The 19,662-nt window shown below is 44.4% G+C and overlaps 1 protein-coding gene across 1 annotated transcript; it reads right to left on the bottom strand.

Annotated features, from left to right (window-relative positions):
- Positions 1-5,806: 5,806 nt before the first annotated feature.
- Positions 5,807-10,833, bottom strand: LOC147120164 (gamma-crystallin S-1-like). Its single transcript, XM_085984210.1, has 4 exons — positions 10,783-10,833; positions 9,762-9,933; positions 8,163-8,230; positions 5,807-6,153 (listed from the first exon to the last, which is right to left on the bottom strand). The coding sequence occupies exons 1-4, from the start codon at positions 10,831-10,833 to the stop codon at positions 5,878-5,880; spliced, it is 567 nt and encodes a 188-aa protein (XP_085840336.1). The 3' UTR covers positions 5,807-5,877.
- Between the last annotated feature and the right edge of the window lie 8,829 nt (positions 10,834-19,662).

Below are 19,662 nucleotides of genomic sequence, written 5' to 3'. Positions count from 1 at the left end.
TTTCTATTCTCAGGTTCACTCCCAGCTGCCTGTTTCCCTGTGGGTCCCATTAAGCTAAATGGGACCTTGTCAGACCGGGGTGAATTGGTCAGGTCCTCCGAGCGGACCACCATGCTGGAGGCTCCAGTCACCACCGAATATCTCCCCTGCACCATCTCCTCCCCCATCTCAACATAGGGCCACAATTGATTGACAGTCTTGAGTGCTTAGCAAACAAAGTTCCTTTGTTCAGGCTGGCAGTTTCAAGCACTTGATCTTAGAGTCAACATTGTAGAATGTTCTGTAAACAGGCATCGATTGTCCTGCTGCAGGGCTGGGGGAAAACTCCCCTTTGATTGAAAGATTAGACTGCCATTGAACCTTTCTTCACAGACACACACACACAATGTTTCCAAGTCCTTTGCTTTTGGCCATGTGGTCTGACGGCCATTTTTGATCCCTGGAATCTTTTAAAGGCACATCACCCAGGGATTCTATAATCAAAAAAATTAATCTTCGGAGCAGTAAATTATTGTGAAATCTTGCACACTTGCATCTATCCAACAATGTGGAATACTGCCCACATATGTCCTGTCCACCAAAAGCAGGACAAATCCAACCCAGCCAAATACCGCCCCATTAGTCTACTCTCAAACATCAGCATAGTAATGGAAGGTGTCATGGAAAGTGCTATCAAGCGGCACTTACTCACCAGTTACCTGCCCACTGATGCCCAGTTTGGGCTCTGCCAAGAACACCTGGCTCCTGATCTCATTACAACCAAGCAAAATAATTATTTTGTTCTGATGATGAGGAACTTGATTTGCTACAGTCATGTACAGGAGTGGAGCCAATCACCTGAAAACCATCACTATAAAGGCACTGAGAGTCCAGCAGCGGAAATGGAACTTTGAGCAGTTTACAGCATAGTTACTGGAATTGTAGGAAATGAGTTTGAGTCCAGTTCAACCTAATGAGGCAATCTGTGATCATTTGGACTGAACCATCAGATTGTTTGCAGTTGTGTGTGGTGCTCTGAGGGTGGCTTAGAGCACATTGTTAGGGCAGAAGAATGAGAGCTCTCTCCTGCATTTGACCTTTGTTGTATTGGCATGAGTGCTTGATGTTTATGGAGATCATAACACTGAGATAATTCAACTCAATCAGTCAAAATACTAGCCCATTCAAAACAGCTGAGAGACATTTATTATTGACCTGCATTGATTGAGAGTATTAAATACAGAATCTCTTTTATGACCATTTGATCAGAAAATATCTGATAATTCACTGCATTATTTACAACAATTCATAAAAAACAAAAGAATACGGAGCAGGAGTAGGCCATACAGCCCCTCCAGCCTGCTCTGCATTCAATAAGAACATGGCTGATCTTCGACCTCAAGTCCACATTCCTGCCCAATCCCAATATCCCTTGATTCATTTAGAGTCCAAAAATCTATTGATCTCAGCCTTGAATATACTCAACGACTGAGCATCCACAGCCCTCTGGGGTAGAGAATTCCAAAGATTCACAAACATCTGCGTGTAGAAATTGCTCCACATCTCAGTCCTAAATGCTTGACCCCTGATCCTGCGACTATGCCCCCTAGTTTTATACTCTCCAGTCAGGGGAACAGCCTCTCAGCATCTAACCTGTTAACCCCACTCAGAATGTTATATATTTCAATGGGATCACCTCTCATTCTTCTAAACTCCAGAGAGTGTAGGCTCACTCGCTCCTCATAGGACACCCCTCTCATTCCAGGAATCAATGTAGTGTAGCTTTGTTGCAAACCCTCTAAGGCAAGTATATAATTTTTTAGATACGGTGGGCAAAACTGTGCACAGTACTCCAGGTGTGGTCTCTCCAAAGGCCTGTACAATTGCAGCAAGATTCCCTTACACTTGTACTCCAAACCCCTTGCAATAACGGCGAACATACCATTTGCCTTCCTATTTGCTTGCTGTACTTGCATGTTAACTTTTTTCTGTTTCTTGTACAAGGAAACTGAAATACCTTTGAACACCAACATTTAATAGCTTCTCACCATTTAAAAATATTCTGTTCTTCTATTCTACCTGCAAAAGTGAATAACCTCACATACTACGTCCTTTAAAACAGTTGAGAGCCATTTATTATTGACCTGTATTATGACTGAGTAGATTAAAATACAGAATATCAATTATGTCCATTTGATCAAAAATATCTGATAAATCACTATACAGTAATTTACAAATATTCACGTAATCTTTAATTAACATTGATACTAAAGAAACAAAGCATTTATATAGCGCCTTTCACAGCCTCAAGAAGTCCCAAGGCACTTCGTAGCCATACAGTACATTTGAAGTGTAATCTCTGTTGTAATGTATGAAATAGATATATAAAGTAATAACAGGAATAGATATTTTTTCTAAGGCGACATTCCAACAATGTTGATTGAGATATTTTTGTCATGTGATATGTTCCTCAGTGTGTTTTTCTAATGAATCACATTCTCTTGGAGTATTCTCTGTGTATGCCAGAAAAATTGCTTTCTGCATTAAATAGGCCTGATTTTTATTGCACATTTATTTGGCAAACTGAAATGCTAGAGATTTGACCACTCTTGAACACCTCGCTAAGGCCATCCCCACGCCTTCACTACTCACCTTCAAACAGCTGCCTAACCTCAAACAGACCATCATTCGTAGCAAATTACCCAGCTTTCAGGAGAACAGCGACCACGACACCACACAACCCTGCCACGGCAACCTCTACAAGACATGCCAGATCATCAACACAGATACCATCATCACACGTGAGGACACCACCCACCAGGTACATGGTACATACTCATGTGACTCGGCCAACGTTGTCTACCTCATACGTTGCAGGAAAGGATGCCCCGGAGCATGGTACATCGGCGAAACCATGCAGACACTGCGACAACGGATGAACGGACACCGCACAACAATCGCCAGGCAGGAGTGTTCCCTCTCAGTCGGGGAACACTTCAGCAGTCAAGGACATTCAGCCTCCAATCTTCGGGTAAGCATTCTCTAAGGCGGCCTTCGAGACACACGACAACGCAAAATCGTCGAGCAGAAACTGATAGCCAAGTTCTGCACTCATGAGGACGGCCTCAACCGGGATCTTGGGTTCATGTCACGCTACACGTAACCCCACCTGACGTAGAGTCATCCAGACTCGAGTCATCGTTGGTTTGTTCTCTCTACACAGATGCGGCTGGACCTGCTGTGATTTCCAGCAAAAAAATAGTTTTTTGTTTGTTTTTTGTTTTTCATACAGACCCCAGCATCTGCAACATTTGACCCCTTGTGACCCCACCTCATTGTTCTTTGATGTAATGTTTTCCTGACTGACCTGTTTGAACACCATTCACACCTTTGATTGCTGTGATTATCTCTCTGCCGAGGTGTGATAAAGGGCAGTTAGAAAGATTACCTGTAATCATCTGGCAGTATTCTCTGACTATATATGCTGTGCCTATATGCATCTCTCCACTTCACTTGGCGAAGGAGCAGCGCTCCGAAAGCTTGTGATTTCAAATAAAGCTGTTGGACTATAACCTGGTGTTGTGTGACTTCTTACAATAGAAAGTTAAGATGTAGATAACGACGAGAGGGATTGAAAGTAGCTTTTAGCTGTGTTTATCCTGAGAGCAAAGGGTTAAAGTCCAGATAGGTGGTTGGTCCCCTTGGAAAAGGACGTTGGTAAAGGATCAGACAATAATAGATTTTAACAAAATCTTGTTGTCTAATAGGACATTGTTCTCCCATCTCTAGCCTCTACAATCTCTAATATTCTGATGCAGAATTTCTCATGTAACTGAGGTTGGCTGAATATGGTGAAGAGTTGTTTGATTATCCTTCGGAAGCACAGAGTGTTTGTGCAGAACTTTCTCTCTGAATAATAAAGAGTTTGGTTTTTTGATAGATTAGCTTGTGCACAGTCTGTGGGAGGAATGGGTTTAATCATCCATGCGGACTCTTCTCTTGTCGTGTTTTTCATGCTCTCAACGTTTGAGAAGAAGGGTCTCTGTGTTATTTGTGTATTTATTGATGTTCTTGGACTGCTTATCAATTATGACTCGAAAGTTGAAAAGTGGATGACTTTCTCCAGGTCTACCAGAGATCTCAGTGTTTTCCTAAACATTGCTGTACTTTCCCCAAAATTGTCCACCTTCGCAAAGAAGACTTTACTTTCCCAAAACCTGCTGACATCTCCCATGGAACATTATTTTTCTCAGAGATCAAATTATTTCCCCAAAGATCACTGTATTTTCCAAGAGAACCCTGGCATTTCCTGTTAATTGAGGAACAGCCCAGGTTTGTTTTGTGCTCAGTGTTTTCCCAAACACAGCTGTAGTTTCCCAAACATCACTCCACCGTCCCAAACTTTGCTGTACTTTCCCAGAACTTGCTAACATTTCCCAGAGAACACTGTATTTTCCCAGAGATCATTTTATTTTCCCAGAGATCACTGTATTTGCCCAGACATCACTGCATTTTCCCAGAAACCTCTGTATTTTCCCAGAAATCACTATTTTACAAAAGATCTCTGGCATTCCATGTTAATTGAGGAACAGCCCAGGTTTGTTTTGTGCTCCCCCAAAGCAGCAGAACTTGGATTGTGAACAAGGCTGAGGATTGTAGTTGTGATAATTTGGCACCAAACCGTTGCTGGATTTGCCCCATAAATCGCAAAGCATAAAAGCTCGGAAAAATTTGAAATAAAAAAAAATAGACAAGACTCAACGGGGCAGAAATTCCTCCCCAAACGCGTGAGTACGGAAGGGGTACTCACGCGTCTGGCCGGAGGAAATGCCGGTTTTCAGCATGCAGAGCATATGCGCTGAAAACCGGCATTTCTTTTCTTCTAACCCAAGAGGTGAAGAGGCTAGCGCGTGTGCTGTAGGGGGCAGCACGTGCGTCTTGGATTTCCTCTGTTTTGGGGGATTTGCGCATGTCTAAAGGCCTCCGGTCTTTACGCTTGTAAAAAGCACACGTAAGTATTTATTTTTACCGCTAAGTGGTGTTTAATGTAATTTAGAATTTTTTTTCCACAGGTTTATTATTTTAAAGAATCTACAATAAGGTAAGTTTAGTTTTAGGCCCTTTTTAGTAAAAATTTATTTTTTGCAAAAAAAAAAATTATTGTTTAAATTATTTTTTTAAACTTATTTATACTTAATTTAATGATTGGGATGTTTTTTAAATTTTTATTTAAAGTTTAAATAGTGTTTTGGGCCCCCGTAGTTTTCATGAGTTTGACAGTTGTTACTCTCAAACTCATGAATGAACCTTCCCCTCCCCTGATTGGTTGTACAGTGCTCACCTGATCCCAGCCGGCACATCGCACTAACTACGCCGCTGCATCAGGTAAGCACTGTGCGCTGACATCTGAACCGGGCCTGTGACAGGAAATGCAAGCAGGCCCGGGCTTCAGATGTCAGCGCGCAGGGTGAGTGCAGATCGGGGGCTTGCACGCGCGGCAAGCCCCCAACACCAAGTTCTGGGCCATTAACTGTTGGTCCTTGTTCATGTCACTAACCTGCGGAAGGTCACTTCAATACAGAATATCAGACTTTTATTATCAATGTGACAGAGGTTGCATTCCAGCAAGGATCCAGTTACAGTGTTGAGACTGATTTGGCAAATAGTGCAAATGTGGACATTACCTGACTGAGCACAATAACAGAATCTCCCGTGATTCACACATATAAGACATAAATTCTCAACTTGAAACTCCAACACTGAGCGTTCCATGAGATTTTTTATTGAGTTCCACCACAATCCAAAAATAAATAAATAAAGATGTCTGTCAAGTAGAAGAGTTTTTATTATTTTCAAGATTATTTCAGACAGAAACAAATCACGTTAATCAAGAAAAGTCTAGAAGTCTCTCATACGTCTGAAAGATCCGATAGTTGAGTTGTAGCCACCCCAGTCACTGAATCTCCTGTATTCACCGGGTCTCATGAAGTACTGGCGGCCTCTGTAGTTGGGCTGTTCATAGAAGGTCCAGTTACCGTCCATCACATGGCTGGAGTGAATGTCACGGTAGCGGAAACGATCGAAGACAGATGGACAGTCATCCATGAATTCCATCATCTGTCCTCCAAAGTCAGGCCTCTCGTAAATCCTCATTCTGTAGTTTCCACCTCGGTACTGTTACAGAAATCAAATCATATTTTTGATGAAGTTAGAAATAATTCATCACTATCTAGAAATACAGCCCCCTGGTGAGAAGGATGTGTACGAAGTTTTGCAGATGACGTTTGTGAACAGTAACAGACAGTTCAATAACATCTATTGAACAAGCTGATTATCTGCTGACTGACATCACCGAGCGGCTCTTGTGTAAATTGCTACAGAAAACCAGTGAAATGTGACAGCAAATTCAGGACTGATTCTAGTTAGAAAGAGCTCTCTGTTTGGGAAGGAGTTTACAAAAGGCTCCGTATGATGATGTTATTAACGAGAGACATTTCGCAACATCTATTGATCCAGTTGACTATATTCCTGGCCTATTACTGGAGCACAGCTCCTGTGTAATTTGATACAGTGACATTTTAAAACAGCACATTGGGACTGATTCTTCTCGGCCCATATAGACAGGAGATTGCTTCATGTTAGTAAAAGTTTAATTGTAGTTTTGTTTGAACTGAGGTTTCAGTATGGGTGAAGCTTAAGGCAGATTTCTCTTTGTTCAATTTATTAAACTAGATCAGACCAATGACACCAGTTCAACGCACAATTTCTTAGTCGCACCGCAATGAGTCTGTTTACATTCAAAACCATCAATTCAGCAATTTGCCTTTCAGTTCTAAATATTCAACTACAGGTAACTTTTTTTATCCGGCACCGACGGGACCGACGTGGTGCCGGTTCATCAAAAATTCTGGATAACCGAAAGCTATAGTAAAAGATATGGAGAGCTGACAGCTCCGTATAAAGCAACAAACCCTGTTGCTTAGCAACAAGTGCAGAACAATGGCCACAAGTTCCTAGCGCCTCTGTAGCTTAGCAACAGCTGCAGCCACACCCTTGCACAGCAACAGATCGAGGAAGGCAAGTACAATATGAAGTAAAACTTACCTCAACCTACTCCTGAATTTTGCCGGTTAACTGAGATTTCCGGTTATTTAGGTGCCGGTAAATCGAAAGTTTCCTGTAATTGAATCATCCAATTATACTCCCAGATTTTAATAAGCTGTGGACCAGTTCACATGTCCTATGGTAGTCAAATTATCTTTGAAATGTAGATGAGCGAAGCTCTATGTCTTACCTGTTGTTACAAAAATAAAGTCCAACAGTTGGGCCTAGAAATTCAGTAAGGCGCTGCCAGCTTTGCGGCCAGTTACCGCCCAAAGACGGCTTCTGCGCCAATAGAGGAGTTTGCGCTGATATTCAGTGCAGCGGTAATGGCGGTGGTAGCCGGTAGCGCTGCGCCGGCACCGATAACGTCATCGGTGTGCGCAGTGCCCCGCTACCGCCCCGCTACCGGCCCGACCCCCATATTGAGTTGCGGCCGCCTCTTCCGCAGCGGCCGCAAACAGCGACCAGAAAACGGGGCCGTACTGTAGCCTTAGTGGGGCGCTTTAAGGTGGAGGTGCGGCCGGCCGCTTTTTCGGCGGCCGCCTGCCCGCACCTCCTTCCCCGGCCTCCTCCACCACCCCCGCCGCGGCATTGCCGGCAGCTTTCCTCGAACCCGGCACTTCTCCGTGGTGCCGGGCTCATTTGCCGGCACTATCCAGCGGCGATCTCCCCGTTGCAGGCACCTCCCCCTTAAGAGAAGGAGGAGGCCTGCAGTACCGCAGCCTGCCGCTCTGCAGCGGGTGGCGCAGCGGCGCCTAGAGCGCTGAAATTCAGTTTCAGCGCCCCAAGCGGGGGCGGGCACACCCTGGAATAGCGCCCAGTTCCGACTTGGGGCGCAAAAACTGAATATCTGACGGTCGCAACTGGCTCCGCGCTCAGCGCTAACTTTTGGGCGCACGCCAGCTGGCGGGCCCAAAGTGAATTTCTAGGCCTTGGAGTCCAAACAAAGCCACAATAGATGTTAAAAGCAGATAAAATCTTCTGACAAATAACTCCCAAGCACTCAGTTGCTCAGCATGGTTCTCATTTACTTCATCTCAATTGGTATAGGACGCATTAACCTTCAAATTATAACTTACGTATGGGTAGGTGCGACATGACCCAATGCTGTCATTGAATCCCATCCAGCGCTGATAGTCAGGATATTCTCGTACGATAGCAAAATACTGCAGATGTTGGAAATCCGAAATAACAACAGAAAATGCTGGAAAAACTCAGCAGGTCAGGCAACATCCGTGGAGAGAAATTTGAGTTGACGTTTCGGGTTGGACCCTTCTTCAAAACTGGAGAGAAAAGGAACTAGATCGAAGGCAGGGCTGCGATCGGACAAAAGAATAATAGAACCAAAAGAAGTAAAAGAGATTAGAAGCTAGATGAGATGGTAATAGGCTGGGATTAGGTGTAAAGTGTACTGGCAGGGCAAAAGATAGCTGCCAGGTGTGAGAGAGAAACAAAAGGAAAGGGGGGGGGGAGGAAAGGAGTGGAAAAATATAAGTAAAAATGAAATAAGGGCCGAGGTTATGATCTGAAATTGTTGAACTCGATATTGAGACCGGAAGGCTGCAGAGTGCCTAATCGGAAAATGAGGTGCTGTTCCTCGAGTTTACGTTGAGCTTCCGTGGAACAGTACAAGAGGCCAAGGACGGTGAGGTCCGAGTGGGAATGGAGCGGTGAATTGAAATGACAGGCGACCGGAAGCTCGGGGTCACCCTTACGGACTGAACGGAGGTGTTCCGCAAAGCGATCACCCAATCTGCGTTTGGTCTCCCCAATGTAGAGGAGACCGCATCGTGAGCAGCGAATACAGTATACTAGATTGTGAGAAGTACAAGTAAATCGCTGTTTCACCTGGAAGGGGTGTTTGGGGCCCTGGACAGTGGGGAGGGGGGAGGTATAGGGGCAGGTGTTACACCTCCTCCGCTTGCACGGGAAGGTGCCAGGCGAAGGGGAAGGGCTGTTTGGGGTGATAGAGGAGTGGACTAGGGTGTCTCGGAGAGAGCGGTCCCTGCGGAATGCTGAAAGGGGAGGGGAGGGGAAGATACGTTTGGTGGTGGGATCACTTTGGAGGTAGCGGAAATGCCGGAGGATGATCCGTTGAATGTGGAGGCTGGTGGGGTGAAAGGTGAGGACAAGGGGAACCCTATCGTGGTTCCGGGAGGGAGGGGCAGGGGTGAGGGCAGAGGTGCGGGAGATAGAACTGACACGGTCGAGGGCAGTGTCCACCACGGTAGAGGGGAATCCTCGGTTGCGGAAAAAGGAAGACATGTCTGAAGCACTGGTGTGGAAGGTGGCATCGTCGGAGCAGATACGGCGGAGGCGGAGAAACTGGGAGAATGGAATAGAGTCCTTACAGGAAGCGGGGTGGGAGGAAGTGTAGTCCAGGTAGCTGTGGGAGTCAGTGGGCTTGTAGTAAATATTGGTCGATAACCTATCCCCAGAGATGGAGACGGAGAAGTCGAGGAAGGGAAGGGAAGAGTCAGAGATGGACCATGTGAAGGTGAGGGAAGGGTGGAAATTGGAGGCAAAGTGAATGAAATTGTCAAGTTCGGGGCGAGAGCAGGAAACGGCACCGATACAGTCATCAATGTATCGGAAAAAGAGGTGAGGGAGGGGACCCGAGTAGGACTGGAACAAAGATTGTTCCACATAGCCCACGAAAAGGCAGGCATAGCTAGGACCCATGCTCAGAACATACTGGTATCCCATGTAATTGGGTCTCTCATACAGCACCCACCAGTCACTATCAACACGGATGGAGTTACAGCGGCTGAAGTAAGAGTACAGGTCAGCACAGTCAGTACCGCACTCGTAGTGCCGACCCTGGAAGTTCCTGTCCTCATAAAAGATGATCTGTGGAAAGATATAGGATTGTAAATTAATACATTCTCAAAACTAGATGATAATTAACGAAGAATTTTGATACAATGTATTAATCTGAGTTGTCCTTGCCTTTCCCATTTTGAGCTCACAGTTAGTTCAGTAACTGACTGAATGTTTCACTGCTTCACACAGCTTGGTATTTATATGCTGGGCTGAAAGGCCTCTCTGGGCTTTGCTTTTGTTATTCTAATGATTCAGTACTGAAAATCAGCAAAAATCAACAATGCGCATGTTGCACTTATTGTAGACAAACACCTGAAAGACTCCTGATGTGTCATTGATTCTTTCCTTTTTTTTGTCTTCATGTCACTGTAATTGTTGTTTGAACATAGCAGTTCTGGAATATTCAAGGCTTCAAAGTCAAACAGTTCTCTTTTGAATAGTTTGGTGTTTGTCTCCTCCACCCTCATCAACAACAACATGTGCGAGGAGATCATGGATTTCTTTGTCATTTTAATTGAGAACATAGGTTCAGCTGCGTCTGCCACTTCCCTCCCTCCCCCCAGCCCACCGCACCAAACTTCGACTAATGCTCCCTCCTGCCCTAGCCCTGAACTCACATTTTCCCCAGTTTCTCTCCTATCACCCCATATGACCTCTCCAAGCTCATCTTGTCCATGAGACCCACTTCCTGTACTCTCAACCCTATTTCCATCAAACTGCTGACCTCCCAACTGTCCTTCCTGGCCCACATGTCAGCTGATATTGTTAACGGTTCTCTCTCCTCAGGTACTCCTTCAATTCTGCTGTCATCACACCCCTCCTCAAAAAACCCACCCTTGATCCTCTGCCCATGCAATCTACCACCCCATCTCCAACCTCCCTTTCCTTTGCAAAGTCTTTTAAGGTGATTTTGCTTCCCAAATCCATGCCCACCTTTCCTGGAACTCCATGTTTGAATCCCTCTAATCAGGTTCCCACCATTGCCAGAATACTGAAACAACCATTATCAATGTCACAAATGTCATCCTATGTGATTGTGACCATGGTAAACTGTCCATCCTCATCCTCCTCGACTTGTCTGTAGTCTTTGACATGGTTGACCACACCATCCTCCTGTAACACCTCTCCTCCATCACCCAACTGGTTGGGAATGCACTCGCCTAGTTCCATTCGTATCTATCCAGTCGTAGCCAGAAAATCACCTGCAATGGTTTCTCTTCTCGTCTCGCACCTTTACTTCTGGTGACCCGCAAGGATCTATCCTTGGCCCCTACTATATATCATCTAGATGCTGCCCCTCAGTGACATCTTCCAAAAACACAACATCAGCTTCTACATGTAGGCTGACAACAGCCAGATCTAACTCCTCACCATCTCTCTCAACCCCTCCACTGTCTCTAATTTGTCGCATTGCATGTCCAACATCCAGTAGTAGATGAGCAGAAATTTCCGTCAACTATATATTTGGAAGATGAAGCCATTGTCTTCGGTCCCCACCTCCAACTCTATTCCCTAGCCACCAACTCCATCCCTCTATATGGCAACCATCTGAGGCTGAACTAGACTGTTCTCAACCTTGGTGTTGCACTTGACCCCGAGATGAGCTTCCAACCACAGATCCACTGCATCCCAAGACCGCCTACATCCAGCTCCGTAATATCGCCGCAATTCTGCTCCTGTCTCAGCTGATCTACTGCCCAAACCCTCATGCATGCCTTTGTTATCTCTAGACTTGACTATTCCAATGCACTCCCTGCTGGCCTCCCTTCTTCCACTCTTCATAAACATAATGAGTAATGAGTCTGATTTAGTTAACTACCTAATTGTGCGTGAACATTTATCCAATAGCGATCATAACATGATCGAGTTCAACGTAGCATTTGAAAGGGAGAAACGTGAATCAGCTCCTAAGGCCAGAATTTTTTGAGGGGTCAGGGGGCGCATTTGGTGCCGGGTCGGCTGGGAAAATGTTTCCCGCCTCCACGTTAGTCTCCCAAATGTTGGGTCTGTCATCGCAGAACAGATCCGTCACCAAGCGGCGGGGCGGGGGGTGGGGTGGGGGGGCTATTTAGATCATTAGCTGAATTGTTAAGAGGTAATTAACTAGCATTGTAAGCTTACCTTTAGAATTTTAGAGTTTGCCAACAGCTTCCCCGCTGCTCAGGGATCACCTCAGGTAAGGTAGGACGTGTATTGTGTCAGCATGTGATGATTTCTAAACATGACAGCTGAAAATGGTCTATAAAAGCTCCCATTTCATAGGTTTTCACTTTGCAAGGTTAGAAGCTGTAGCTTACTGCATTTGCTTTATGCAGCTTGCAAGTGTTTGGAGAAAACTGTCTATCCAGTGTCACCTGATTGGAACAACCTCTCTCACCATTGACAGATCGCTTCTGTCATCTCAACCTCACCCTGCCATCTATTCCATCAGCATCGGTGCCCTTGAAAAGATTTCACCATGGTCCTCAGCAGCAGCACCAGGCAAACCAGCAGCACCAACAACACCAACCTTCTCTGCAATCAACTGGTGCTACACGAGACAGAGGGCATCAGCACCCAACAACATTGCTGCCCGGGGCGCCAGGGATGGCCTCACCATGGCCGCATTTACTTCACTTGATGCTGTACACTCTGGCTGCCACATGATGTGCCAGGTTTGCGCCACTGCAACCTGGTCCTCCTGACGACATCCCTGCTTGTGTCCTCCTGTGCAATGTGCAACCCGGCTGCATTAACCTCCTGGGGAGTTCTCTTCCACCCATGGGAAGGGAAAAGAACCTCCCTGCATGCTGTGACTCCCTGCATAAGCATATATGTAAGTCCGACTTCAGTGGAATGAGGCAGTGACTGGCCACAGTAAACTGGACAAATCTGATAATGGGTAAAATGAAAGAAGATCAGTGGGAGATGCTCCAAAAATAATTTAACGTGATACCAAAGCAGTCTATACCCCTGAGGGGCAAGAACTCTACTTGCCAAATAAAAAACAGGCATTTACGACAAAAGAGTTAAGGGACAGCATCAAACTAAAAAAAACATACAAAAGTTCAAAATATAGCACAGATCCTGGCGGATGGGAAAGATACACAGAACAGCAAAGGGTGACAAAACAGATAGTAAGAACTACAAATAATGAGAATGAAAAGAAACTTGCAAGGGATTTCAATATCATTACAAAGAATTTTTACAATTTTATTAGGAAAAAGAGGGTGGCCAGGAGCAATGCTGGCCCCTTAAAAACTGAATGCGGTGATATTGTCAATGATAATAAGGAAATGGTGGACATGTTGAACAATTACTTTACATCAGTATTTCTAGTAGAAGAAGAGGATAGCATGCCGGAAATCCCAAGGAAACTAATATTGAATCAGAGACAGGGACTCAGTAAAATTAACGTAAGTAAAATAACAGTAATGAATAAAATAATAGCAGTAAAGAGTGACAAATCCCCAGGACCAGATGGTTTCCATCCCAGGGATTTAAAGGAAGTAGGTGAGCACATTGCAGATGCCCTAACTATAATCTTCCAAAGGTCTCTCGATTCAGGAACCTATGGATTGGAAAATTGCTTCCATCACTCCGCTTTTTAAGAATGGCGAGAGAGGAAAAACAGGGAATTAAAGACCAGTTAGCCTAACATCTGTTGTTAGGAAATTGCTAGAGTCTATAATTAAGGATAGGTTGACTGAACACCTCAAAAATTTGCAGTTGATCAGAGAGAGCCAACATGGATTTGTGAAAGGTACGTCATGCCTGACAAACCTGATTGAATCTTTTGAAGAGGTGCCTAAAGTAGTGAGCAGAGGAATGTCTATGGATGTCATTTATGTAGACTTCCAGAAGGTATTTGATAAAGTCCCACATAAGAGACTGTTATCTCAGGTAGAAGCCCATGGAATTGAGAACAACTTATTGACCTGATTAGGAAATTGGCTGAGCAGCAGTAGACAGAGAGTAGAGATAATGGGTAGGTACTCAAATTGGCAGGATTTGACTGATGGTGTCCCGCAGGGGTCTGTGTTGGGGACTCAACTATTCACAGTATTTATTAACGACTTAGATGGTGGCATAGAAAGTTATATATCCAAATTTGTCGATGACACAAAGCCAGGCAGCATTGTAGGCAGTGTAGATGAAAGCAGAAAATTACAAAGGGATACTGATAGATTAAGTGAATGGACAAAACTGTGGCAAATGGATATCAATGTAAGCAAATATGAGGTCATCCACTTTGAAAGAAAGAAAGACTTGCCTTTATATAGCTTCTTTCACGACCACCGGACGTCTCAAAGCGCTTTACAGCCAATGAAGTACTTTTGAAGTGGAATCACTATTATAATGTAGGAAATGTGGCAGCCAATTTGCGCACAGCAAGGTCCGACAAACAGCAATGTGATAATGACCAGATAATCTGTTTTTTTTTAATATGTTGGTTGAGGGCTAACTATTGGCCAGGACACTGGGGATTACTCACCTGCTCTTCTTCGAAATAGTGCCATGGGATCTTTTACATCATCTGAGAAAGCAGACGTGGCCTCATTCTGGTAAACCTACTCTGCACTCCCTCCAAGGCCAATATATCCTTCCTAAAGTGTGGTGTCCAGAACTGCTCACAGTACCCCAGGTGTGGTCTCACCGGGGTTTTGTATAGCTGCAGCATAACTTCTACCCCCTTGTATTCTAGTCCTCTAGCTATAAAGGCCAGCATTGCATTCGTCCTTTTGGTTATTTTCTGTACCTGTTCATGACATTGTACTGCTCTGTGTTCTTGGACCACCAAGTCTCTTTGGACATCCACTGTTTTTAGCTTTTCACCATTTAGAAAGTATCCTGTTGTATCTTGTTTAGTGTCAGCTGTGGCTCCGTTGGTAACACACTCACCTCTGAGTCTACAAAGGTTGAGAATTCAAGTCCCACTCCAGGGACTTGAGCACATAAAGCTAGGCTGACACTCCAGTGCAGTGCTGAGGGAGTGCTGCATTGTCGGACGTTTTAACATCTCATCCGAAAGATGGCAACTCCGAGGAGACCAAAACTGCATACAGTACTCCAGATGTGGTCTCACCAAAGCCCTGTACAACTGTATTAAGACATCCTTGCTCCTGTACTCAAATCCTCTTGCAATGAAGGTCAACATACCATTTGCCTTCCTACCTTCCTAACTGCTTGCTGCACCTGCATTTTTGCTTTCAGTGACTGGTGTACAAGGGCACCCAGGTCCCTTTGCACATCAGCATTTCCCAATCTATCACAATTTAAATAATACTCTACCTTTCTGTTTTTCCTACCGAAGTGGATAACTTCACATTTATCCACGTTATACTGCATCTGCCATGTATTTGCCCACTCACTCAACTTGTCTAAATCGCCTTGCAGCCTCTTTGCATCCTCCTCACAACTCACAATCCCACCTAATTTCGGGTCATCAGCAAACTTGGAAATATTACATTTGCTTCCCTCATCCAAATCATTGATATATATTGTGAATAGCTGGGGCCCAAGCACTGATCCCTGCGGTACCCCACTCGTCACCGCCTGCCACCCCGAAAAAGACCCATTTAGTCCTACTTTCTGTTTCCTGTCAATTAATATATTTTCAATCCATGCCAGTATATTACCCCCAATCCCATGTGCTTTAATTTTGTACACTAGCCTCTTATTTGGGACTTTATCAAAGGCCTTCTGAAAATCCAAATGCACCACATCCACTGTTTCTCCCTTATCTATTCTACCAGTTACATCTTCAAAAAACTCCAGTTGGTTTGTCAAACACGATTTCCCTTTCATAAATCCATGTTGACTTTGTCTAATCCCGTTGATATTTTCTAAGTGTCCTGTTATCACATCCTTTATAATAGACTCTAGCATTTTCCCTACTACTGATGTTAGGCTAACTGGTCTGTAGTTCCTTGTTTTCTCTCTCCCTCCTTTTTTAAATACTGGGGTTACATTTGCCACCCTCCAATCTGCAGGAACTGTTCCATAATCTATAGAATTTTGGAAGATGAAAACCAATGCATCCACTATTTCCATGGCTACCTCTTTTAGTACTCTGTGAGGCAGATTATCAGGCCCTGGGGATTAATCAGCTTTCAGTCCCATTAATTTCTCCAGCACTATTTTTTTACTAATACTAATTTCCTTTAAATCCTCCGTCTCACCAGACCCTTGGTTCCCTAGCATTTCTGTGAAGTTATTTGTGTATTCTTCCATGAAGACAGAACCAAAGTATTTGTTTAATTGCACCGCCATTTCCTTGTTCCCCATTTTAAATTCTCCCATTTCTGACTGTCAGGAACCTACATTTGTCTTCACTAATCTTATTTTTTAAATACTTGCAGAAGCTTTTACTATCCACTTTTATGTTCCTTGCTAGTTTACTCTCATACTCTTTTTCCCCTCTTAATCAATCTCTTGGTCCTTTTTTGCTGAACTCTAAACTGTTCCCAATCCTCAGGCTTACTATTTTTTCTGGCAACTTTATATGACTCCTCTTTGGATCTAATACTATCCTTAATTTCTTTTGTTAGCCATGGTTAGGCCACTTTTCCTGTTTTGTTTTTGCACCAGAAAGGCATGTATAACTATTGCAATTCATGCATTTGTTCCTTAAATGTTAGCCATTGTCTATCCACCGTCATGCCTTTTAATGAAGCTCCCCATTCTATCATAGCCAACTCACTCCTCATACCATCGTAGTTTTCTTTGTTTAGATTTAGGACCCTAGTTTCGGATTGCACTTCTTCACTTTCCATTTTAATGAAGAATTCTATCATGTTTGGTCACTCTTCCTTAAAGGACCCCGCACAACAAGATTATTAATTAACCCCTTCTCATTGCACAATACCCAATCTAGGATAGCCTGTTCCCTAGTTGGCTCCTCAAAATACTGGTCTAAAAATCCATCTCGTACACACTCCAGGAATTCATCCTCCACAGAATTATTGCTAATTTGGTTTGGCCGGTCGACATGTAGATTAAAGTCACCCATGATTACTGTAGTACCCTTGTTACATGCATCTCTAATTTGCTGTTTGATGCCATCCCCTACATTACCACTACTGTTTGGAGGCCTATAGACAACTGCCACAAATGCTTTCTGCCCCTTGGTGTTTCTTAGCTCCACCCAGACTGATTCAACATATTGATTTTCTGAGCCAATATCCTTTCTCACTATTGCTCTGATATCATCCTTTACTAACAAGGCCACCCTTTCTCCTTTTCCTTTTCGCCTGTCCTTCCTAAGTATCGAATATCCTTGGATATTCAGCTGCCAGCCTTAGTCACCCTGCAGCCATGTCTCCGTAATCGCAATTATATCAAATCCGTTTACAAATATTTGTGCTGTTAATTCATCCACCTTATTACAAATGCTTCGTGCATTCAGATACAGTGCCTTTAGATTTGTCTTTTTAACATTTTTAGACATCTTAACATTTTTTTGTACTATGGCCCGATTTGTCTTATTTTCTTGCTACATTTGCTACATTTTCTTACCCGGATCTATTTGTTAGTGCACTCCATTGTTTGTACGCTCTGTCTCTTCCTGACACAATCTGATTATCTTTAACCCAATCACTTTCATGCACTGCTTCCTTGTCTTTTCTCTTTTGCATTCTAGATTTCTCTCCACCGGGACCCTCCCCACACCTTATTTAGTTCAAAGCCCTATCTACCTCCTAAGTTATCTGATTCACTAGAACGCTGGTCCCAGCATGGTTCAGGTGTAGTCCGCCCCAACGGAACAGCTCTCTCTTTCCCCAGTACAGGCGCCAGTGCCCCACGAATCAAAACCCACTTCTCCCACACCAAACTTTGAGCCACTCATTCATCTCTCTGATCCTATTGACTCTGTGCCAATTTGCCCTTGGCTCTGGTAATAATCCAGAGGTTATGACCTTTGTGGTTCTGCTTTTTAATTTAGACCCTAGCTGCTCAAACTCTCTCAGCAGACCCTCATTCTTAATCCTACCTATGTCGTTGGTACCTACGTGGACCACGACAACTGGATCCTCTCCCTCCCCCTCCAAGTTCTTCTCCAGCCCGCAGGAGCTGTCCTTTACGCTGGCACCGGGTAGGCAACATAGCCTTCGGGACTCATGCTCCTGGCTGCAGAGAACATTGTCTATCCCCATAACTATACTGTCACCTACTACAACCACATTCTTTTTTACTCCCCCCACTTGAACAGTTTCCTGTACCACAGTGCTGTGGTCAGTTTGCTCGTCCTCCCTGCAGTCCCCGCACTGGTCCACAAGCGTTGCAAGAACCTCAAATCTATTGGACAAGTGCAGGGACTGTGGCTCCTGCAATACTACTGTAAATGCTGGTGTGTGTGGTCAGCTTTGCCTCTGACTCCTGAGCAGTTCGAATCGCTCCCACTCCCTTGGTTCTAGACTTTGGACTTATTTGGGGGTTGTAATGAAATTGCAACAGACAACTGAGTTGGTGAAAAAAATTTGGATTTTATTTGAGACAGGAAATTATACACAACACAACAATCTTATCACTCTAAAAGGGGGAACACTTTGGAATATACGAGGGAGAATATCAGTAGACAAAATACTTCACCCCTCCCAATCCCACTACACTAACTAAGTTGGACTCCAGAGGACCAGGGAAAATGCTCACCAAACGACTTTCTTGACAGTTGTAGAGGTTCGCGATTTCGGGGTTCTCTAGGTGTGGCAGTTGGGGCCTGCCGTACCCCGGACGCGGTAGAAGACTTCACCTGCGTTTTTTTTCCAGCCTTCGCGTGACCGCTGATGCGGTCGGGTACGTATTGAATCTATCGGGTAAGTATCCAATTTCCTTTCGTCAGCAAATTTTACCCAGGGGCAAGTCAGAACAGCTTGTAGAGTGGAAACAAACTTGCGAATCTTCGGTTTCTTCCAGGTTGGTTTCCTGTTGGTTGCAGTGGCCCAATATTACCTAGTTGCTGGTAATTTTGTTGGTTGTTTGTTTCTTGGGGCCCTTGGTTGCCGCGATTCCTTTCTCCTTTCCTTCTGTTCTCCTTCTGTTGTCCTCCCGTCGATTGATTGTCGTTTCTCCGATTGTCCGACTGTTGAATTCCGAATGACTGCTCCTTCGATTGACTGCCCGTTAACTGAAAAAGCGGGCCCCAATTATACCATTTGAGGCCTTGGTTATCTGCCCGCCAAATCTTCTCTGGCTCATTGTCAATTTTGGCGGGCTCGTTAACATTAATAGTTTTTTAATTCTTTAACGAGGTTTGAGCTGGTCCCACCTATTTTAATTGATTTAAGTTGGTGTAAACTAGGTTCGGGATGGTCCGTCGATACCTAAATTGTCTTTAAATGACTGTTTAATCTTTGATCTGATTAGTAAGTTTTGTCTTCTCCTGCTGGGGCCAGTGTCCCTTTTGTTGATCAGTGGCATGTACTGCATTATGCATACTCTTGATGGCTCTGTAATTTTGGCGGGAACTGCTCTTCTGAAGGCCTTTTGTCATTCATGTGAAATGACTGAGACAGTCCAGAACATTCCCAGACAGGTTGGCCTACGCCAATACTCAAACTGCTTGTTTTACAGAGGCCCATCCCAACTCCTTTGTCGCAACCTTCCACAGGCCTGGACATGCCCTTTTAAAATAACCAAATCCCTGTGGTTTTGACTTTAAGACCCCTTTTAAGAACATAAGAACATAAGAAATAGGAGCAGGAGTAGGCCAATCGGCCCCTCGAGCCAACTCCGCCATTCAATAAGATCATGGCTGATCTGAACCTAACCGCCAAT

This window comes from Somniosus microcephalus, chromosome 4 (genome assembly GCF_052327205.1).
Source record: "Somniosus microcephalus isolate GS21.2 chromosome 4, FLI_Smic_1.0, whole genome shotgun sequence".
In the NCBI taxonomy this organism is placed as follows: domain Eukaryota; kingdom Metazoa; phylum Chordata; class Chondrichthyes; order Squaliformes; family Somniosidae; genus Somniosus; species Somniosus microcephalus.
Note: the sequence above shows the minus strand (reverse complement) of the source record. Positions and strands in the feature narration are given on the sequence as shown.

Coding starts and splice junctions, on each gene's coding strand:
- LOC147120164 (XM_085984210.1), bottom strand. CDS start 10,833: ATGGATTTGGGAAGCAAAATCACCTTAAAAGACTTTGCAAAGGAAAGG. Junction 8,231..9,761: donor CCAGTATGTTCTGAGCATGG/GTCCTAGCTATG, acceptor CTATCGTACGAG/AATATCCTGACTATCAGCGC. Junction 6,154..8,162: donor CATGTCGCACCTACCCATAC/GTAAGTTATAAT, acceptor TTTCTGTAACAG/TACCGAGGTGGAAACTACAG.